Consider the following 24,721-nt stretch of genomic DNA (forward strand, 5'->3'; position numbering starts at 1 on the left):
TTTATTTGAGATGATTTCTTCATTTTGATGAATATTTTTGGCATTTTGTCATTTGTAAAAAGTGATATTTCCACTATTTTTAAAAAAAATGGTTATTCCAATTGCTTTGATATTTTATATGTAGACACTTTTAGTGGACCTCCATTCTCAAGTAGTGATCTGATTCTGTTCTTCCTATTTACAGTCAATGTTTTACATCACAGAATCCAGTGTGTACAGAAATCATGTCTTCTTTTATCGAAAAATGGTGTGGAAAGATTTGAAACGTTTGGGAATGAAAGGTGAGGAAAAACTTATAAATTACAAAATTGCCTTGGGTTTCAATGAAATTTAGTAACAAACTGGCAACCATTTTGTAGTATTTTTCAATTGTCAATTTGGTCTCATTTACATGCCAAATTTTCTTAACATTATTCCTCTATTCTTTGAGCTCTCAAATCAAATACATAATACAATTTCAACAGTAACTGTGTTGTTAATAATGACCTGTTATTGTAATAAGTATGGCCAACCAGACAATGTCTTGTTTAGAGTCATATTTTAAGTTACTTTAAAATTGCCTCTGATTGGTTACCAAGCCTTTCACCTAACAGTCTAGCCAATCAGACACTGCTTTGCTTGCTTTGTTTCAGATTATGTAGAGAGAGGAGTTTTACGAAAGTTGCCAAATGATATTGGTGAAGAAAAAAGTTTAAAATTTGGTTTCTACAACTTGAGATTTTTGCCAAAGAAATCAAGTGTACGACCGATAATCACTAAGTCTGTAATCCCACAAGTAAGCTGCAAATCAAACATTTTTACTGAGATCAAATATGTTGTGTATATCAATCCGCCATTTTGAAACCAGTTAGATTTCGCTAAAATTCTATTAACAAATAAGGTGTAAGGTAAGTTACAATTATGCCATCCCTTGCCGAAAATGTTTTTCAAAATAGAGAGGATTACACCTTGATACAATTTCTATTTGTGGTTTGAAACAATTAAATTAGGGGCATTTTGAAGGAGATGGGCGCTTAGCTGAACATGAACCCGAAAATTTGAATGCCTCGAAAGGGGGGGGTGGACGCTTAGCCGAGCATGGACGCTAAGCCGGTCAAGTACGGTATGTAGAAAGAATTTATTGATCAGCCAACAAATCATTACAATATGTTTATTTGATTTTTCAGGTGAAAACAAAAAACTTCAACTTGAAGGCTGCATTAGAGACGTTAAAATATGTTACGGTAAGATTTGTCACCGCTTCATATGTGCTATATGTAAATCACAGAGGTGTTAAATAAGTATTATTTTTCACTATACAAAAAAGGGTATTTTTAGTTTATATATGTTCCATTAAAGATGTGCTTCAAATAGATCAAATACAGTGTTTGTATTCTCTCCAATTTTCAACAAAGTGCAAAAAAAGACACTTGTATGCTCTCGTCTCACAATAGTAGTAATAGCTAGCACAGTAGTAGATTAAATTTTTTCTTTTCAGAAAAAATCTCCCGAACTCGTTGGGTCTGCTGTATTTGGAATGCATGATGTTTATGACATTTGGAAAAAGTTTGTCAATAACGCAAGACAGAAAAACTACAGGTATAGATTATTGGTTTAATCTATAAATACAGTATGAAATAATTTTGTGTGTGTAGAATATAAGAGAATTGGAGTATTGAAGGTGTCTTGTAGGTATATTTAAATGAGGTCTGGTGTATACAAGAGTGGATCAGATGTGAAATTGGGGTTTTATAAAATTGTTCAGATGTAAATGGTTAGATCTGCATATATAAGATTGGTCAAGTGTATATAATATGTGTTATCTCAGTATCTGAAATGATCATGATTATATAAAAGTGGATCAGGTGTTGTTAATATGTAGAATCTATTAAATATTTTTGACACAAATTTTCATTCAATATCACTGATGTCTTTTTTGTAGCGAACTTTATTTTGTAAAGTTGGATATTGAGAAATGTTATGATACAATGATACAGTATCGGTTGATGTGCATCTTGGTGGATATATTAAACCAGGAGGTATGTATGTAACACAGACATATTACTGTAATTCTAATGAAACATACATATAGTATTGAAGACGAAGTTCATTTTATTACAGACTGTAGCTATTACACTGATGAAAAGGATATTATGTACACTGAATTTACCAAGGAAATCTCCACTTTCCAGTCTGAAAACAATATCAACAAGTTTATTATCCTTATTAATACCACAGTCCCGGTGTTGAGGGACTGTGTTAATACTAACCATTGAGTTAGATAATTGTACCTGATTGACTATCCCAATCTTAAAATTGCATTCCCATGTAATTTTTCAAATCTGTGAATTATCAAAAATAATGTTTTTGTTTTAAAATATGATATATCAAAAGTAGATATCCTGCCCTGACCTTTCAATATTTTTTTCGTTTTGAGAGAACTGAAGGTTATCATTCCTAAGACGAGCATATCTACAATTAAAAAGACTCTACAAACAAATCCTCTTAACTCAGTGAGTGTGTGGTATTACTGTGTTCACACATGTAGCAAGATCCAGTGTTCAACCCATAGCTAATTTTACCCCATGATAGATTACCCCAATGTCACCTATTTAGCTAAGGTTAGGGGGCTAATCTCAACCCAAGGTTCAATGTTTAAAGCAATGTCTCAATTAATATGTTGGGTCACTGTTAGAGGGTAACAGTGACCCAACATATTAATTGAGGCAGAGAGTTCAATGTAAATCATCGTTATGAACAGATCTTGGTATCACACAGATTTTCAATATGAACAATTATATCCATCTAACCAATTGGGGAGTGTCTTATTTGTGTGTATGGATAGATTACAGCTAATTAAAAGCTTGCTCCTGATTGGCTACTCAACTTTAATACTACCAAGCCAATCAGTAAATATGTTACTGCACTATCAGCCTATCAAATCCTTGCTGACCTATTTAACATTAACTGAAAATAATACTTATTTGTTCATACATTTGTACAGAAAGACAAAACATTCATAATGCGTCACTATGTGATCTGTGGTACAAATCAAGGCAGACTGTTTAAGAACCATAAATGGAATGTCACATCAACAAGTGATCATCAACCTGACATGGTTAAGTTCATTCAAGACATGGAACCCAGTACAGCTTTAAGTAACAAGATTATCATAGAAGTTGTAAGTTTGGAAAGTCTGTTTGATGAGACATCAAAGCTTTTACCTCATTTTCAAACTCAATCTTTGACCCATCCACTCAATTATCATCAACCATGATCACTTTATTGTTAACTTTGACCCACTTACCGCCACTTTCAACTTTGACCCTCCACCGCCACTGTCAGCTTTGGCCCCTCCACCGGCCCTGTCAGCTTTGGCCCCTTTATTGCCACTGTCAGCTTTGGCCCCCTCCACTGCCACTGTCAGCTTTGGCCCCTCCACCGGCCACCACTGTCAGCTTTGGCCCCTTTATCGCCACTGTCAGCTTTGGCCCCTCCACCGGCCGCCACTGTCAGCTTTGGCCCCTCCACTGCCACTGTCAGCTTTGGCCCCTCCACCGCCACTGTCAGCTTTGGCCCCTCCACCGCCTCTGTCAGCTTTGGCCCCTCCACCGACCACCACTGTCAGCTTTGGCCCTTTTATCGCCACTGTCAGCTTTGGCCCCTCCACCGGCCGCCACTGTCAGCTTTGACCCCTCCACCGCCACTGTCAGCTTTGGCCCCTCCACCGCCACTGTCAGCTTTGGCCCCTCCACTGCCACTGTCAGCTTTGGCCCCTCCACCGCCACTGTCAGCTGTGGCTCCTTTATCGCCACTGTCAGCTTTGGCCCCTCCACTGCCACTTCCAGCTTTGGCCCCTCCACCGCCACTGTCAGCTTTGGCCCCTCCACCGCCACTGTCAGCTTTGGCCCCTCCACCGGCCCTGTCAGCTTTGTCCCCTCCACCGCTACTGTCAGCTTTGGCCCTCCACCACCACTGTCAGCTTTGGCCCCTCCACTGCCACTGTCAGCTTTGGCCCCTCCATCGCCACTGTCAACTTTGGTCCCTTGACCATCACTGTCAACTTTGGCCCCTCCACCGGCCCTGTCAGCTTTGGCCCCTCCACCGCCACTGTCAGCTTTGGCCCCTCCACTGCCACTTCCAGCTTTGGCCCCTCCACCGCCACTGTCAGCTTTGGCCCCTCCACCGCCACTGTCAGCTTTGGCCCCTCCACCGCCACTGTTAGCTTTGGCCCCTCCACTGCCACTTTCAGCTTTGGCCCCTCCATCGCCACTGTCAACTTTGGTCCCTTGACCATCACTGTCAACTTTGGCCCCTCCACTGGCCCTGTCAGCTTTGGCCCCTCCACCGCCACTGTCAGCTTTGGCCCCTCCACTGCCACTTCCAGCTTTGGCCCCTCCACCGCCACTGTCAGCTTTGGCCCCTCCACCGCCACTGTCAGCTTTGGCCCCTCCACCGCCACTGTTAGCTTTGGCCCCTCCACTGCCACTGTCAGCTTTGGCCCCTCCATCGCCACTGTCAACTTTGGTCCCTTGACCATCACTGTCAGCTTTGGCCCCTTCACCGCCACTGTCAGCTTTGGCCCCTCCACCGCCACTGTTAGCTTTGGCCCCTCCACTGCCACTGTCAGCTTTGGCCCCTCCATCGCCACTGTCAACTTTGGTCCCTTGACCATCACTGTCAACTTTGGCCCCTCCACCGGCCCTGTCAGCTTTGACCCCTCCACCGCCACTGTCAGCTTTGGCCCCTCCACTGCCACTTCCAGCTTTGGCCCCTCCACTGCCACTGTCAGCTTTGGCCCCTCCACCGCCACTGTCAGCTTTGGCCCCTCCACCGCCACTGTCAGCTTTGGCCCCTCCACTGCCACTGTCAGCTTTGGCCCCTCCATCGCCACTGTCAACTTTGGTCCCTTGACCATCACTGTCAACTTTGGCCCCTCCACCGGCCCTGTCAGCTTTGGCCCCTCCACCGCCACTGTCAGCTTTGACCCCTCCACCGCCACTGTCAGCTTTGGCCCCTCCACCGCCACTGTCAGCTTTGGCCCCTCCACCGCCACTGTTAGCTTTGACCCCTCCACTGCCACTGTCAGCTTTGGCCCCTCCATCGCCACTGTCAACTTTGGTCCCTTGACCATCACTGTCAGCTTTGGCCCCTTCACCGCCACTGTCAGCTTTGGCCCCTCCACCGCCACTGTTAGCTTTGGCCCCTCCACTGCCACTGTCAGCTTTGGCCCCTCCATCGCCACTGTCAACTTTGGTCCCTTGACCATCACTGTCAACTTTGGCCTCTCCACCGGCCCTGTCAGCTTTGACCCCTCCACCGCCACTGTCAGCTTTGGCCCCTCCACTGCCACTTCCAGCTTTGGCCCCTCCACTGCCACTGTCAGCTTTGGCCCCTCCACCGCCACTGTCAGCTTTGGCCCCTCCACCACCACTGTCAGCTTTGGCCCCTCCACTGCCACTGTCAGCTTTGGCCCCTCCATCGCCACTGTCAACTTTGGTCCCTTGACCATCACTGTCAACTTTGGCCCCTCCACCGGCCCTGTCAGCTTTGGCCCCTCCACCGCCACTGTCAGCTTTGGCCCCTCCACTGCCACTTCCAGCTTTGGCCCCTCCACCGCCATTGTCAGCTTTGGCCCCTCCACCGCCACTTCCAGCTTTGGCCCCTCCATCGCCACTGTCAACTTTGGTCCCTTGACCATCACTGTCAACTTTGGTGAAATATTCGATGTAAAACTCCATTCCCCACCACATACTGTCAACTTGATCTGTAGTTGTTAAGCAATGCAGATTATGTTTTTAAGAGAGAGGTTGCTGTATTTTAGATGACGACTACTCAACTTAACATTCTCTTAATCCATATATTTCATTTTGATGCCACAGAAGCCCTCTCTACTAGAGGTATGGTGTGTTACATGATTTTTCCAATGTTGTTAAACCTTATTTTTTATTTAATATGTTCTTTCACTTCATATTTAGAGTAGTTATGAAATTGATGGAGCCAAACAGTTACTGCAGAACTTATCCTGTCATATATCAGACAACATTGTTAAGGTGAGTCACTCAAGGTGTTGTCTAGGTGATCACAGGTGTTGTCATGGTGATCATAAGTGTTGTTAAGGTGATCGCAGGTGTGTAATTTGTCCTTTCATATATCAGACAACATTAAGCGAGTCACTCAAGGTGTTGCTATGGTGATCACAGGTGTGTAATTTATCATATTGTTAAGGTGAGTCACTCAAGGTGTTGTCTAGGTGATCACAGGTGTGTAATTTATCCTGTCATATATCAGACAACATTGTTAAGGTGAGTCACTCAAGGTGTTGTTAAGGTGATCACAGGTGTGTAATTTATCCTGTCATATATCAGACAACATTAAGCGAGTCACTCAAGGTGTTGCTATGGTGATCACAGGTGTGTAATTTATCATATTGTTAAGGTGAGTCACTCAAGGTGTTGTCTAGGTGATCACAGGTGTGTAATTTATCCTGTCATATATCAGACAACATTGTTAAGGTGAGTCACTCAAGGTGTTGTTAAGGTGATCACAGGTGTATAATTTATCCTTCCATATATCAGACAACATTAAGGAGAGTCACTCAAGGTGTTGTTAAGGTGATCACAGGTGTGTAATTTATCCTTCCATATATCAGACATTAAGGAGAGTCACTCAAGGTGTTGTTAAGGTGATCATAGGTGTGTAATTTATCCTTTCATATATCAGACAACATTGTTAAGGAGAGTCACTCAAGGTGTTGTTAAGGTGATCACAGGTGTGTAATCTATCCTTTCATATATCAGACAACATTGTTAAGGAGAGTCACTCAAGGTGTTGTTAAGGTGATCACAGGTGTGTCATTTATCCTTTCATATATCAGACTACATTGTTAAGGAGAGTCACTCAAGGTGTTGTTAAGGTGATCACAGGTGTGTAATTTATCCTTTCATATATCAGACAACATTAAGGAGAGTCACTCAAGGTGTTGTTAAGGTGATCACAGGTGTGTAATTTATCCTTCCATATATCAGACAACATTAAGGAGAGTCACTCAAGGTGTTGTTAAGGTGATCACAGGTGTGTAATTTATCCTTTCATATATCAGACAACATTGTTAAGGAGAGTCACTCAAGGTGTTGTTAAGGTGATCACAGGTGTGTAATTTATCCTGTCATATATCAGACAACATTAAGGAGAGTCACTCAAGGTGTTGTTAAGGTGATCACAGGTGTGTAATTTATCCTATCATATATCAGACAACATTAAGGAGAGTCACTCAAGGTGTTGTTAAGGTGATCACAGGTGTGTAATTTATCCTTTCATATATCAGACAACATTGTTAAGGAGAGTCACTCAAGGTGTTGTTAAGGTGATCACAGGTGTGTAATTTATCCTTTCATATATCAGACTACATTGTTAAGGAGAGTCACTCAAGGTGTTGTTAAGGTAATCACAGGTGTGTAATTTATCCTTTCATATATCAGACAACATTAAGGAGAGTCACTCAAGGTGTTGTTAAGGTGATCAAAGGTGTGTAATTTATCCTTTCATATATCAGACAACATTAAGAAGAGTCACTCAAGGTGTTGTTAAGGTGATCACAGGTGTGTAATTTATCCTTTCATATATCAGACAACATTGTTAAGGAGAGTCACTCAAGGTGTTGTTAAGGTGATCACATGTGTGTAATTTATCCTGTCATATATCAGACAACATTGTTAAGGAGAGTCACTCAAGGTGTTGTTAAGGTGATCACAGGTGTGTAATTTATCCTTTCATATATCAGACAACATTGTTAAGGAGAGTCACTCAAGGTGTTGTTAAGGTGATCACAGGTGTGTAATTTATCCTTTCATATATCAGACAACATTAAGGAGAGTCACTCAAGGTGTTGTTAAGGTGATCACAGGTGTGTAATTTATCCTTTCATATATCAGACAACATTAAGGAGAGTCACTCAAGGTGTTGTTAAGGTGATCACAGGTGTGTAATTTATCCTGTCATATATCAGACAACATTGTTAAGGTGATCACAGGTGTGTAATTTATCATATTGTTAATGTGAGTCCCTCACCTATTATTTAATAAATTGTTTATTCAAAGCACTCAACAGAAATAAAATAGATATGTCATTAATAATATAATATCATTTTGCCCCACATTCAAATTATCTATTGAAGTACACCTGCATACACTGGTGATGCTGTACTCAAAATATCAAAGTAGAGAATTATTTTTTTTTTAAATACTGATCATCTTTTTTTTCTTTTTGAAATTGTAAAAACATTCATCCTTTGTTTCATAACGTGTTAAACAATTAGAATAATAAAATGCACATAATTTTCTTCATAAGTGTCCAAAAATGAAAGAAAATTAAATATGCAAAATAAAATTACAGACTCTGAAAAATGTTGGTGGCAACAAATCATGCGCTCAAAGAGGATTTTCATGGAATATTCAGAAAGTTTTCTCCTGATGATGACGTTAATGACAGTTTTGTTTATTTCAGATTAATAAATCCTACTATAAGCAGGATACAGGTGTTTTCCAGGGAAGTACTCTGTCTAATATGCTGTGTAATATATACTATGGACAGATGGAAAAGGAGTACCTGCATGGATTGGACAAAGATGGTGTAAGTATTTCTGGTAATTCATATTACTGGCCTGCATATACCGTGTTTGGTGTGGAGGTGTGTCCAAAGTTGTATGTTAATGACCCATGATGTATTCGCTAAAAGTATTTCGAGTTTAGTTCCTTTTAAATACAGTGTTGATGCTCACAGATTTGTTTATAAAATTATTGACAAGTCACAATTAACTACAAAATTAAGCGGGGTTACACCAAGCTTTCATTACATGGTTGGTTAGATGGGGATTACGTACTGTTTAGGTACAATAGGATTGGGTAATGTTTAGGTACAATAGGGTTGGGTAATGTTTAGGTACAATAGGGTTGGGTAATGTTTAGGTACAATAGGGTTGGGTAATGTTTAGGTACAATAGGGTTGGGTAATGTTTAGATACAATAGGGTTGGGTAATGTTTAGGTACAATAGGGTTAGGGAATGTTTAGGTACAATAGGGTTAGGGAATGTTTAGGCTCAATAGGAATGGGTAATGTTAGGTACAATAGGGTTGGGTAATTTTTAGGTACAATAGGGTTGGGTAATGTTTAAGCTCAATAGGGTTGGGTAATGTTTAGGTACAGTAAAGTTATGTAATGGTTATCGGTAGTTACATTGGGCTTACATATTGGTTGTGAGTGACATTCATGCTTTCAGATTCCATCTGTAATTCTGCAAGACCCAATATGAGAAATACATATAATATATCATCAAGTTTGAATAGTTTTCAACCATTTGATTTTATATCATTCTGGTGGAGGTTTTGATGTGCGATAAATTGATACTAAAAATGACTGGAAGGCTTAAATATTGGCTCATTTCGTAAATAACGTATTTTTGTTTTCAGATTCTGGTACGCATGGTGGATGACTTCCTTTTGGTGACTCCATCTCTCGAGAAAGCACAACAGTTTCTGAAAATTATGTCAGCAGGTAAACAAATTTGTGTTTTCACTGGGTTTTAATTCAGCAAAAAAAATCTAGCTAATATTTATACCCTCTGTAGTGTTATGCAATCATATTTGGTAGCATTGACATGAAGTGTATTGTAGAACCTTTAAAGTTGCCTTTCTACTTTGCAAATCATATGCTACCATTTCCTCACCAATATATACTATCAATTATTGAGATTGTAGAAAGGTGATGATAAAGTAGCTGTACAATAAGCTCCAAAACTCCTCCTAAATTAAGTAAGACATATAATTATATATGCTTACTGAGTTTAATGGGGAGGGACTTTGTTTGTCCTTAAAGAGCAGTTGCATTGTATGTCTTAGGAACAAGTATTCTCAAAGTGAAATGAGTTGATATATACAGACATATATACTTTTAATATATTTTTATGTAACACTGCATCATATGAATATAATTTAAGTTTTTAGCTTATTCTGAGAGTGATTTTTCACTATTTGCTAAGTGTGAATGCACTTTATCGTGAAATGCAGTCAGCATAAGAGAAATGGAATTTATTTTTCAGACTTTTGTCAAGGTAGCAACAGGGGAAAAATGAGTTAAACACTAATCTGTGATTCAGACATTCTTTGAAAGTTATTAAGCATTTTACAATAACAACCTGTATATCTTCTGAAAACTTAGATATAGATGAATGTGGTAGTGCATATGCTGTACCAATGTTTGTCTTGTACTTTACTGTGTTTCTGGCTCCACTGATGGCTTGTCATTTGTATTTATTGCAGGTATTCCTCGATATGGTTGCAAGATTAACTCACAGAAGACTGTCACAAATTTTGAAGTAGGAGACACGTATACAGCTACAAGTCTGCCTAGTGAAGGTAATTGTGGTTCTGTTGAATTTGCAAATATGTGAGTTTCAAATCCCAAACCAATATGTACATCATCAACTGTTGAGGTGAAAGATGGATAATGAAAATAATTTGAGAATGTGAATACCTGGGCAAAGTACAGAAATTCGCAACAGGGAAATGGAGGGTTTGATCTCCAAAAGTACAATACAACCTTGTACTTTACTGTATTTGTGGAGCCCTGGTAGAATTAGGTTGACTATCAAGTTAACATTATATTGTAGTTTTGTGTTATATAGGCAGTCATTGTTATTTATTTATTAATTATTTAGTAAGGTAGCCACTAGTGCACTGTAACTATTATTATATATCAGTATTTATAGTTAGATAGCAATTAGATAATACATGTACAACTATTATTCCATGTACTAGTGAAACAAGACGTTCAAGGCTAAAAGACATATGCACACTAGTACTTTATGTAAACAGGAGCACATGTTCAAGTTTCAGGGTCATTACCATGTATGGAATTAAGAGTATTATCTAAACAGGATGTGGAGGTAATTAGTAGATAGGAGGCAGTTAAGTCAGACACACCCTAGACAGACCAGCAAGGGATCAACATCTGTTATAGCAGCTCTCTCATACTCCACTGTGTGATCTCTATGTACCTCATTGAATAAACCCAACTATTATACACTTGTACTCAAAACCATCTGCGTGTACCTGTAGTGAAGAGTGTAACATATTCATCAATAACCTGGTTATTATACATCTATGTTCTGCTTGAAGTAATATTTTAATGAGAATTAACAGCCTGAAATGAAAAAAAATGGTTTGCACTGTTTGAACATTTGTGTTCATGATAAATAAATGCCACACATTTTGGTACTTCTGTGGTACTAGTCTATGCATGGTCAGTTGAAATTTCTTGATTATTTTTTGTCCAAATTACAACCAATATTCAAAAGTATTACTCTTACAGGGCAATGATACCTCAGAAAGTACCAAGGATATGTTACTTTTAGAGGTCATGAATATTAAAGGCCTATACATGTATAATACTATCACTGTCTGATTGGAAATTTAATTCCATCTGATTTTGTTGACAGCTGTGTTTCCATGGTGCGGGTTGCTCATCAATACAAAAACACTAGAAGTAAATGTTGACTATGAAGTATACAGAGGTATTGGTAAGAAAACTTGTTTTTCGATCTAGTAGTGATTTGGCTAAATGCTTTTAAGTCCATATCTCTTTCTCACTACTTTGAACAGCGTCTTGTACAATACATGTCATTATTAAACGTCAAGCACACAAAAAAATAAGATTATTATATCATTCTGATTCAGTAAAAGGCTGTATATGCATTCATTCTAAAAAAATATCGGCAATCATTAAAATTGTCCCTTGTAATGTGTATATACACCACAAACAATTAACATTCTTCAGGTCATCACATTCAAACACAAGCACAACTACCACAGTTTTATGTATAATTGTTTACCAACTACTACAATTGTACAGTCATTTCCCAACTATCGTGGTTGTGTAGTCATTCCCCAACTACAGCAAATGTATAGGCATTTCTTAACTACTTTGCTGTATAGGCATTTTCCAACTACCACAGTTGTATGTATAGACGTTTTCCAACTACAACAGACTTTTTTTACCACAGACTCACATTTATGCAAGCGTATATACTACAAATAGAGCAAGTAAAGTAAATTTTTGATGATGACTTTTCTTTATAGATATGGCTGATACATTTACAATGGATCTAACCAAGCAGCCTGGTAAATCACTTATTAACAAAATGAAACAGTAAGTATTGCATTCTTAGTCTACCAATCAACTGGCATTATATAGAAGGATGTCGACCGATCAACCAATCAACTGGCACCATTTGGGCAGAGGATGTCCACCAATCAACTGGCACCATTTGGGCAGAATATCCAAAAATCAACTGCCACCATTTGGGCAGGATGTCCACCAATCAACTGGTACCATTTGGGTAGAATGTCCACCAAACAACTGCCAACATTTAGACAGAATATCCGTCAATCAACTGCCACCATTTGGGCAGAATGTCCACCAATCAACTGCCAACAATTGGGCGGAATATCCACCAATCAACTGCCATTATTTGGACAGGATGTCCACCATTCAACTGACTATATTTAGGCAGGATGTCCACCATTCAACTGGCACCATTTGGGCAGGACGTCCACCAATCAAATGGCACCATTTGGACAGGATGTTCACCATTCAACTGGCACCATTTGGGCAGGACGTCCACCAATCAAATGGCACCATTTGGGCAGGACGTCCGCCAATTACCTGGCACCATTTGTGCAGAATGTCCACCAATCAACAGGCACTGTATGGCAGGATGTTCCCCAATTAAAGTATCACTGGAATTAAATATTAAAAATCATTTTTTATTTTACTTTTCAGAACAGTCAGTCTGAAATGTCACCCAATTTTCATGGATGGACAGGTAATCACTGTAAAGGTCAAAGCTGATAATTTATTTATTTATTAATGTTAATTCAACTTTGCCAGTACATATGTAGTTACTAAATAAAATAGGTTGCTGCTTCATGCCACCATCAGTAGTTATAGTTTTTAATAAAAAGATACTGGTTGCAATAAAATCTTAACACAGGTTTCAGTTGATTTAGGACCAGGGTACACAATTGTGTTTCTGTTTTACATTGTTTTTGTTTTTTGCAGTATAAATTTTTTGTTTGAACAAGTGAAACTAATATTTCCCCATGAGGGCATGAGTATGCTTAGTGTTATGTTCACCAGTTCAACTAATCATAACTTACAGGCTGTGGATTATAAAAACAGGATTATGACAAACATACTGTAAACCTTTTAAAGGATGTTGTGGTATTTTGGTGAAGACACTGAAAGTCTGTGTCTTTTAACCCAAGGGAAATTTTTACTTTTACAAAATTTTGTGATTATCACTGACTCATCAAATTCATTAATTTAAAAAATTAATGTTCCAGTAATACATGTCGACATGAATTCAAATATGAGTGGGTCATGATTCGATTGGTACTTTAATTAAAACACGTATTGTAAACAAGATTTGTGTGCATGTATTCAATCACAGAAATACAAATAATTCAACTCAAGCCCCATATGGTATTGTCTTAAACCCAATTTTTTATATTTCTATTATTGTAGGTGAATAGTTTCTCTACACTCCTTACCAATTTATGTAGGATGTGGCATTTTGCTGCTTGTCGATTTTTCTGCATGTGTGAGCGGCTGGCAGCGAAAAACAGAATAGAAGACAATCCTAGTTTTTTTATGAGTAAGTAGTGATTGGCCCATTCCAGTTTATATAATCACCCCTACTTATATGTAGATATTCCAGTTTATATAATCACCCCTACTTAGATATTCCAGTTTATATAATCACCCCTACTTAGCTATTCCAGTTTATATAATCACCCCTACTTAGATATTCCAGTTTATATAATCACCCCTACTTAGATATTCCAGTTTATATAATCACCCCTACTTAGATATTCCAGATTATATAATCACCCCTACTTAGCTATTCCAGTTTATATAATCACCCCTACTTAGATATTCCAGTTTATATAATCACCCCTACTTAGATATTCCAGATTATATATTCACCCCTACTTAGATATTCCAGTTTATATAATCACCCCTACTTAGATATTCCAGATTATATATTCACCCCTACTTAGATATTCCAATTTATATAATCACCCCTACTTAGATATTCTAGTTTATATAATCACCCCTACTTAGATATTCCAGATTATATATTCACCCCTACTTAGCTATTCCAGTTTATATAATCACCCCTACCTAGATAATCCAGATTATATAATTACCCCTACTTAGATATTCCAATTTATATAATCACCCCTACTTAGATATTCCAGTTTATATAATCACCCCTACTTAGATATTCCAGTTTTTATAATCACCCCTACTTAGATATTCCAGTTTATATAATCACCACTACTTAGATATTCCAGATTATATATTCACCCCTACTTAGATATTCCAGTTTATATAATCACCCCTACTTAGATATTCCAGATTATATATTCACCCCTACTTAGATATTCCAATTTATATAATCACCCCTACTTAGATATTCCAGTTTATATAATCACTACTACTTAGATATTCCAATTTATATAATCACCCCTACTTAGATATTCCAGTTTATATAATCACCCCTACTTAGATATTCCAGTTTATATAATCACCACTACTTAGATATTCCAATTTATATAATCACCCCTACTTAGATATTCCAGTTTATATAATCACCCCTACTTAGATATTCCACTTTATATAATCACCCCTACTTAGCTATTCCAGTTTATATAATCACCCCTACTTAGATATTCCAATTTATATAATCACCCCTACTTAGATATTCCAGTTTATATAATCACCCCTACTTAGATATTCCAGTTTATATAATCACCCCTACTTAGATATTCCAGATTATATAATCACCCCTACTTAGCTATTCCAGTTTATATAATCACCCCTACTTAGATATTCCAGTTTATATAATCACCCCTACTTAGATATTCCAGTTTATATAATCACCCCTACTTAGATATTCCAGATTATATAATCACCCCTACTTAGCTATTCCAGTTTATATAATCACCCCTACTTAGCTATTCCAGTTTATATAATCACCCCTACTTAGATATTCCAGTTTATATAATAATCCCTACTTAGATATTCCAGTTTATATAATCACCCCTACTTAGCTATTCCAGTTTATATAATCACCCCTACTTAGCTATTCCAATTTATATAATCACCCCTACTTAGATATTCCAGTTTATATAATCATCCCTACTTAGACATTCCAGTTTATATAATCACCCCTACTTAGATATTCCAGTTTATATAATCACCCCTACTTAGATATTCCAGTTTATATAATCACCCATACTTAGATATTCCAGTTTATATAATCACCCCTACTTAGCTATTCCAGTTTATATAATCACCCCTACTTAGATATTCCAGTTGATATAATCATCCCTACTTAGACATTCCAGTTTATATAATCACCCCTACTTAGATATTCCAGTTTATATAATCACCCCTACTTAGATATTCCAGTTTATATAATCACCCCTACTTAGCTATTCCAGTTTATATAATCACCCCTACTTAGATATTCCAGATTATATATTCACCCCTACTTAGCTATTCCAGTTTATATAATCACCCCTACCTAGATAATCCAGATTATATAATTACCCCTACTTAGATATTCCAATTTATATAATCACCCCTACTTAGATATTCCAGTTTATATAATCACCCCTACTTAGATATTCCAGTTTTTATAATCACGCCTACTTAGATATTCTAGTTTATATAATCACCCCTACTTAGATATTCCAGATTATATATTCACCCCTACTTAGCTATTCCAGTTTATATAATCACCCCTACCTAGATAATCCAGATTATATAATTACCCTTACTTAGATATTCCAGATTATATATTCACCCCTACTTAGATATTCCAATTTATATAATCACCACTACTTAGATATTCCAATTTATATAATCACCCCTACTTAGATATTCCAGTTTATATAATCACCCCTACTTAGATATTCCAGTTTATATAATCACCCCTACTTAGCTATTCCAGTTTATATAATCACCCTTACTTAGATATTCCAATTTATATAATCACCCCTACTTAGATATTCCAGTTTATATAATCACCCCTACTTAGATATTCCAGTTTATATAATCACCCCTACTTAGATATTCCAGATTATATAATCACCCCTACTTAGCTATTCCAGTTTATATAATCACCCCTACTTAGATATTCCAATTTATATAATCACTCCTACTTAGATATTCCAGTTTATATAATCACCCCTACTTAGCTATTCCAGTTTATATAATCACCCCTACTTAGCTATTCCAGTTTATATAATCACCCCTACTTAGATATTCCAGTTTATATAATCATCCCTACTTAGACATTCCAGTTTATATAATCACCCCTACTTAGATATTCCAGTTTATATAATCACCCCTACTTAGATATTCCAGTTTATATAATCACCCCTACTTAGATATTCCAGTTTATATAATCACCCCTACTTAGCTATTCCAGTTTATATAATCACCCCTACTTAGATATTCCAGTTTATATAATCATCCCTACTTAAACATTCCAGTTTATATAATCACCCCTACTTAGATATTCCAGTTTATATAATCACCCCTACTTAGATATTCCAGTTTATATAATCACCCCTACTTAGATATTCCAGATTATATAATCACCCCTACTTAGCTATTCCAGTTTATATAATCACCCCTACTTAGATATTCCAATTTATATAATCACTCCTACTTAGATATTCCAGTTTATATAATCACCCCTACTTAGCTATTCCAGTTTATATAATCACCCCTACTTAGCTATTCCAGTTTATATAATCACCCCTACTTAGATATTCCAGTTTATATAATCATCCCTACTTAGACATTCCAGTTTATATAATCACCCCTACTTAGATATTCCAGTTTATATAATCACCCCTACTTAGATATTCCAGTTTATATAATCACCCCTACTTAGATATTCCAGTTTATATAATCACCCCTACTTAGCTATTCCAGTTTATATAATCACCCCTACTTAGATATTCCAGTTTATATAATCACCCCTACTTAGATATTCCAGATTATATATTCACCCCTACTTGGATATTCCAGTTTATATAATCACCCCTACTTTTATAAGTGGATATTTAACCATTCCAGTTTATATCTTCAGCCTTGCATTGACACATGTTTTTGGCCATTCAAGGATTGATCCGTTACTGTAACAGTATATTTGGCTATTCTAGTTTATATAATCACTCCTACTCTGATCTTTGGCCATTTCTTAATTTGGTTTATATCTGCACCTCCTATGTGGCCATTCCAGTTTATATCTGCACCCCGAGTTTGAAGTTACTACCATTCACATTTTTTTGATCATTTTGAACAGAACCGACATGTATAATAAATGTGAAGTTATGTTCAAAATTTACAAAGAAAGTGCAAAAGAACATACATACGGAATATGTAAAACATTTCACATTCTCTTCTGTGAATTTTTGGTGAAAAAAATATGTTAAAATTATTATTGTATTACTAATAATGAGACCCATTCTTCATCGCAATTAATAGACATGGATGAATTACTTACAATAGACATATGTAGAGGAAACTCAGCACCTTTGAAATAGATCATAGAATACTATTCAGAAATGTTAAACTGCAGTCTTTTTCTGATTACAGATGTTCTACTTCTACTTGTTAAACACTCAAACAAGTATTGTACTATTTGTACTATCACAAGAACAACAAACCTTTGGTGAGTTTAACCAATTGAAATTATGGGAACCAGAGTGCCCTCTAACAGGACTGATTTTGTAGGAATCCTGAATCAATGAAATCCACAAAATCATGTTGAGTCATCTTCTCGACTGCTTCAATAAAAAAAAATTACATGTGACTGTAATTAAATGTTTAATTATAATTCCCTTATTTTATTTTACCAAGATACAATTTTATAACTATAGTATGTTTTTGGAGATCACTATATCAATGCTTGATGTACCAGTGAATTAGCACAACTAGTTGTGCAATAGCAAATCTTTGTGTTATCATATTTTCTTACAGGAAAACCTGATGTGCATATATTGATTACCGTAATTTGCAGTCGTTTTAATATTATTTTGTATATTAAAGTGCCACATGGAGTTTTCACACATATGTATTTGAATTTTGTGTAAAGAAATATTACGAAATACACACATTACTAAATACACACAGATTACTAAATACACACTTTAGTAGGATTATGCTACTTAAATATCTATGTATGGTCATATGAGGTGAAGATCATATTTTGCATACTTGTCAAAATTTCTAACCAATGACATCACAGAACACAATGAATGTGTGGAAAAGTTTGATTGGGTAAATAGTATTGTGGGAGATTATCATCATATTCAAAAACGCATTTATTAATACCACAAAACGTAGCAGACGAATATGTAAGAATTCTAACCAATTCTTTCAAAGACTCTGCTTAAATTAGTATTTCTAGTAATGTAGTTTCTCTGGCAATTTTGTGTTCAGGTCACAAATCTTGTAAGATATTCATTGCATATAACAACACTCACATATTCTTATTAATCCTTGATGGGAATCGTATGCTACTGAACATGGTACAATGAATGAATGAGATGATTTTCATTATTATAGTAATTAATATGAATATTGCTTCATTTTCAGTTATGTTTATTTTTCAATAAATCATAGTATGTTGAGATTCAATGTTGAAATAGCAAGTCTTAACGTATTTAAAAACAACTTGCTTCTTTAAATATGTTAAGCATTAATGCCTGCCACAGTGTGATGGTTTTATTGAAAACCTGATCACTTCTTTTCTCACTCATTCAACAACAAAAAACAGTTGTCCATCTTGCTTCTTCAAATATGTTGAACAATAATGCCTACTATAGGGTGATCGTTTTAGGATCTGATCACAATCTTTTCTTACAGGTTATGTTTAAAGACGTTTCTTCCATTTCTGGTTGCAAGGAAAGCATCTTGTATGGCGTTGTTGAAACTTGTAAAACTGAATCTTAAGAAACAATCAAAGAAAATAGTAAGTTAACAGTAAAGCTTATCTTACAATTTTTTGATCTCTATTTGTTTTCTGGTGCTGAGAGTACATTACAGACAATTTGTTGAAATACATTTTCATTCACATTGTTGGAGTTAAAAAATTATTGTCATTTAACAAGGCTGCGGCAGAAATTGATAGATTCACAATCCCACCATATCATTAGTAAGAAGTTTGATACAAAACTGTTTCTTGTTATTTTCATATATTTTTGAAAATGGCTACCAATTGGCAATCTTGATTTGGTTGTGTAATGTTTAAAATGTGATCAGTCGTTACATGTAACATGTCCATAATACAAAAATGTAATTCTAACTGTACTGATCCATAATATTTATTGTCTTGCAGGATGTCTGTACTAGAGAAAAAATTGAGGAAATTATTCAATGGGCTAATAAATAAGGTAGACACTTTCGGGTGAGTAGGGTATTTCAAATACCCTGTGCAAAAATCACACTATGTTATTTTAATGCATATTTTTTTTTCGGACTTTCGAACTTTACAAAGGATTACAATGTGTTAATTATTCACTGCCCTTCAAATTGGATATTTTCGTTATTTATTTTATGTATTAGTAATGTACTGTAAACTATGTAAATTTCGCGAAAGAAAATAGTGAAACCTGAGCTTCAACGACCATGTCATACAAAATTATGTCTTTACAAATGCCGTGAAAATAAAGTGATTAATTTTATTGCAGTGATATGTTGCTAATCCTAAGAAAATTTGTCTGAATATAGAATGTTAAAATTATTTGAAGCCACTGTCCGTTACCATAGTGACTCTACTTGTACCGCATGTGAATACATAAACTATGGAGATTTTTCAATGGCCAAAAAAAGTAATGTTTTAATGATTTAGTATACATCCAATGCAATTTTTTGTTTATATGGCTTTCAAAAGAGAAAATACAGTGCTTACTTGTCTGATTCAAACACATTCACAACTAACAGAATTACCTCCGTATTCCAATAAGTTACACTATGCCATATTTTTGTGGTATTGCACAAGTAAATGCCAATTCCAAATATGAAACAATTACATGGTATTTTCAAGATGGCAAACATATATTTTGTGGTGTCCTGATAATAACATCACATTATGTACTATGCTTAGCAATGCCATTCATTTGAGTGTGTTAGCGAATTGTTCTGAACATTTACTATCTGAACTAGGCCATGTGAAATTGTTCATGGATTACATCACAAAGCATTATACATGTACTTAAGTGATTGAATATCAGAATTTACCAAAAGCCAGTCAGCTATATTTTATGTTTGAGAAATGACTCTGCATGGAAAGACAGAACCCAAATTAATAGTTTCCAATTTTGAAATTTGTCCTGTGGTGCAGACAAACTGTAATAATACAATTGTGTGTTATTGAATATATTTCATATTGTTTTTTCTTCCAAGATATCAAGGAGTGTATATATGGACGGCAAGATTCTTTATTCTATATAGTTCAGACATCCTAATGACGGAAATAGATCATTTCCAGCGCCTACGAGATCTCTCTTGATTTGACAAATAAGTGTCAAAGGTCATATTGGATATTCTAAAGTATGTATATATATATATATATATATCACAGTCATCAATTGTTTAGAAAGCCATACTGAGCATGTTATAATCTCATCATAGAAATCTGTGTATACAAATGCTTATTTTGATTATTTTTATGTTCAGTATCCTAATGGCATGAACCCATAATAATAAAAATATGACAATATTTGCTATATTTTTTTTCAGACTCAGATCAGACCTTCACAACATGTATGACCAAGCTTTTTAACATGACTTTTAGATGCAAGTGAACAAAATTACAAACTTTTCAAAGTATTAACTTCTATTAGGTAACTTTGTTTTCTGGTAAATATTTCTTTTAAATACTTAAACTTGTTGACAGGAAACAAAAACGAATTTACATTTGAGTCATTGTAGATTTTCTTTTATGACACTTTATATCATATTTAATGCATTAGAAGCGCATTACATTTACTGTGTACTAAATAATTGAAAGTGTCATTTAGATAAATGCCAGCACTTTGACTGGTATAGAAGCAAATACAGTATAGTTTATCACACACGTAGCTTTACTGTTTTTTATGCAACACTTACACAACTTCATCCTGAAATAAATTGAGAAACTATTTGCTTTCAACTGCTTTGATCCTTTTCAGATTAATTTGATGGTGCCACAGAAGGTTGTACTCCTTCAACCTGCAAAACTAATTCATGCCATGTTTGGTCAGAGATGTGTCTTGAACATTTTGACATGCACTGAAATACAGTTTGAACATGGCAGATATTTGAATCTGAAACAGCATTCATTACACAGTAATGTGTTTCCATGTATTCACTAAAAAAACCACCATTTGGCATCAATGTGCATGTATATCCTAATATTTATATGGACTTTGAACAGTCAAGCTATGCATTGAGGTGTAATTCAGGACTGAATGAAGTGCATAACGTGAATGAATATGTGTCACACTAAATAGGTGATTTTCCGAACAATTGCGAGATCTCGCGAGATGCATGAAAGACGCGCGTCGAACGTCTGCCGCAAAAATCGAACGATTTGATTTTGAACTAGAATTTCTTTATTTCGTAGCTTACATTGACCGGCCGATCTTCGACATAGGAATATTGCTTCCGAATACCCTTACTTAATCGAAATTGCCTATCATCAAATGTGGACAGCACATTATTAAGCATGGAAATGTCCCCGTAATACTTTTGCGTTTGTCGAATCCCACGCGATGTTTGACGCGACTACGACGCTATGACCTTTGTTTGTCCTGTTTTTACGTTCGATTTCACGCATAACGCGTGATTCTCGCAGTGTACGGAAAATGGTCTATTAGGAGTTGTAGGTTTTGAACCATGCCTGATCAACTTTTTTTACTGGTAATAGTTAAAGAATCCAAAAATAGCACAGGCATGCAGCTTATTCATTTGTGTGGAGTTGCAAAAAAATATTATTCATAGGCAGCTTCGGTCACTCTGGCATTTACCATTCCCTCACTTGGGTAAAATTGACTGTGTCCTGCCCCCATTCATTGAGGAATTACTCACAGCCTCCCCAGTTTTTAGCATTTGGCAATTGATAAACTTACCTTGCCTAGCTTTTTCATAATACCACGATGTGTCATTTGACCTTATCTTATGGCCATACATTTAATTTAGTAAACATTTTTATAGACCAGATCTTACATCTTAATTATTGCAGCTTTAACCAAGATTCAATGTTGTTGAGATATATAGTTAAGAATGGGGGATAGTACCAACAATGTCTGAACTATTGGTGATTAAATGGTTGGTTCAATGAAAAGAGACATAAACATTGTATTTCTTCAATGGTATTGAAATATTTATAACTTTGTTATAATGAATACCAGGGTCATATCTTTGACATGTCTTGACCAATCATGTTCAAATATTACACATGAACATGTTACAATTCAATTCAAGATGGCCAAATATATATATTCATATATATAAGAAGATATTTCTGGTTCAGTGATGTTTATTGATATTATGAATGGTAAGTAAGATACTAAAAAAAGCTGATAACATTTACATGCAATTAGAATGCAAATTTATCTACACAAACAGCGTGTATGCAAATTATTATACAAATTAGCAAATTAGTATACATAGAATGTTATAAATTTTTATTAAATATTTGTAAACAAACAGAAGGCGTGTACAAAGTTTCTACCTATTTTAGTAAACTTTGTAAATGTATACAAAGTAACTGGCAAAAAACAATAATTTCATCAAGATGCACTGATCGTTTCAGTTTTGAAATTACCGGTTGGCAAGAAAATACACAGTACAAATAGCAAATAACCCAATACAAAATACATTTGTGTTACATTAGTGTGAAAGTTAATCGTAGTTTATCCCAGCACCATCATATAGCATATCGGACTTCGCCAAATTAGCATGGCTTTGAACCATATTTGCCAACAATGATTATGCGAGTTGGAATGTTGTCCAGCTGTAAACAAAACACAACACAAAAGTCACATCTCCATCTTCAGAACCACTGTACTTCACCAGACTTCATCTTCTGTGGCTCTGCTAACTTCTGTGTCTTTAAAAGGACTTCTGGAATCTAGCAGCTCTTCTCAATGTACAGTCTTTCTCAGTAGCCCGCCAGTATAACCCTATTGTCCTAGAACACACAGCATCAAATTTGTTTTGTCAAACCTATGATTAATCCTGTCTCTTAGTTTTCCCGCAAGGCCATCTTATAATCTTCGTGATAATTGGCTATCCATCCATCTACTGAGCATTGCAATCATTCGTACACACATCAATGTTAAAACAACAATGTGGATAATAGCAATTAAATGAGTGTGAAGTACAATTGTAAGCATACACTGACTTTAAGAAAGTGCTTAATACGTTTTGACTTCTTCAGAGGGAGCGTGCACAATTGGGCATGGAGAGTAAATTGAAGCAATCACATAGATTGTTGTGATGCCATAGATGTTAAAAAGTTCTTGAATAATCAAAATAAGTTTTAAAATGACGACCTTGATCTCTATAAATTCTTTAAAGGTATTCCAAATTGTACAAACTGAGACACAAGCTAGTTTTTTGATTTTTGGTTGGTATTGCTTGAGTGAATTTAGTGAACACATCTGTGAGCATAAGAACGCTCTAAACACGACTAGACCTGTGTTAGAGTACAGTGTTGTGCATAGCAAGTATGTTCAATGGCTTTAAGCAATCAGGGATACCAACCCAATACATCCTCATTCTTACTAAATGTTTTTTTGATATTTATCAATCAGCACATTTAACTTATCCTTCTGGGCTAACATCACCAATATCAATTCTCGGGACATAAGCACATTTACAGAAAGAAATCTAGTAAAGTAATTTGTATAGATACCCTACAAATGTCAGTCACAGCCACATATGTTGCACCAATTGTCTCTTCACTCTGCAGCTCCACAACATGAACTTTGTTTCTCTCCAACAATACATTGTATGCCTTTTCAACAGGGGCAGGCTTGAGAAATCCGCCAATAACACGTGTAGACCGAGCAGGAATTAATACAGGTGTGTTCTCCACTGAACTTCTTCATTATTCACAAACAGTGGCCTGTAACCTTCATTTATAGAGAAATTGTTAATTTCATTCACACTAAGCCCAGTTTGTAATTCATTTCTAATATCTCTAATACCCTTTTCTTTCTTGACTCAACAGGAGTATTGGTTTGGGTCACGCACATCTAAAATACCCAAATTATTAAATGTATGATAATTCCCTGGGACCCAGTCAACTTAATAAATGGAGCAACATTTAATATCTCTCATTTTAACAAGGTAGTTCCTAACAAAACTGATCCATTACTGGGAACCAGTGTTAAGTACACATTCTCCATCTGTACCTTCCAGCTTTGGAACACCTTCTGGACAATCTCCCGCCACACACTGTATAAATGGCTTTGGTTTTGACTTCCTTTTAGGGCTGTCTCGGTTGAGATGATACAGATAACTGGCATTCTGCACTGATCTTGGTATCAGACATGACAGTAGGATATACAGCAAAATGAAATCGTGAACTAACTGTACACAATTAGCACT

General features: G+C 36.1%; 1 protein-coding gene across 1 annotated transcript in view; it reads left to right on the forward strand.

The window, feature by feature from the left end:
• Positions 1-21,275, forward strand: part of LOC102801535 (telomerase reverse transcriptase) — a 36,582-nt gene extending 15,307 nt beyond the window's left edge. Inside the window, exons 13-31 of the mRNA XM_085499682.1 lie at positions 185-281; positions 633-775; positions 1,167-1,223; positions 1,478-1,578; positions 1,922-2,018; positions 2,984-3,160; positions 5,958-6,032; positions 8,485-8,610; positions 9,448-9,532; positions 10,297-10,392; positions 11,475-11,555; positions 12,115-12,184; positions 12,818-12,860; positions 13,562-13,691; positions 17,717-17,792; positions 18,989-19,094; positions 19,461-19,529; positions 20,528-20,674; positions 20,864-21,275. Of these exons, the coding sequence (XP_085355808.1) occupies positions 185-281; positions 633-775; positions 1,167-1,223; positions 1,478-1,578; positions 1,922-2,018; positions 2,984-3,160; positions 5,958-6,032; positions 8,485-8,610; positions 9,448-9,532; positions 10,297-10,392; positions 11,475-11,555; positions 12,115-12,184; positions 12,818-12,860; positions 13,562-13,691; positions 17,717-17,792; positions 18,989-19,094; positions 19,461-19,514 (1,614 nt within the window). The 3' untranslated portion in view covers positions 19,515-19,529; positions 20,528-20,674; positions 20,864-21,275. The remainder of the gene's footprint in view (positions 1-184; positions 282-632; positions 776-1,166; positions 1,224-1,477; positions 1,579-1,921; positions 2,019-2,983; positions 3,161-5,957; positions 6,033-8,484; positions 8,611-9,447; positions 9,533-10,296; positions 10,393-11,474; positions 11,556-12,114; positions 12,185-12,817; positions 12,861-13,561; positions 13,692-17,716; positions 17,793-18,988; positions 19,095-19,460; positions 19,530-20,527; positions 20,675-20,863) is intronic.
• Positions 21,276-24,721: the final 3,446 nt, after the last annotated feature.

This window comes from Saccoglossus kowalevskii, chromosome 5, assembly GCF_978046115.1.
Source record: "Saccoglossus kowalevskii chromosome 5, keSacKowa6.1, whole genome shotgun sequence".
Lineage (NCBI taxonomy): Eukaryota > Metazoa > Hemichordata > Enteropneusta > Harrimaniidae > Saccoglossus > Saccoglossus kowalevskii.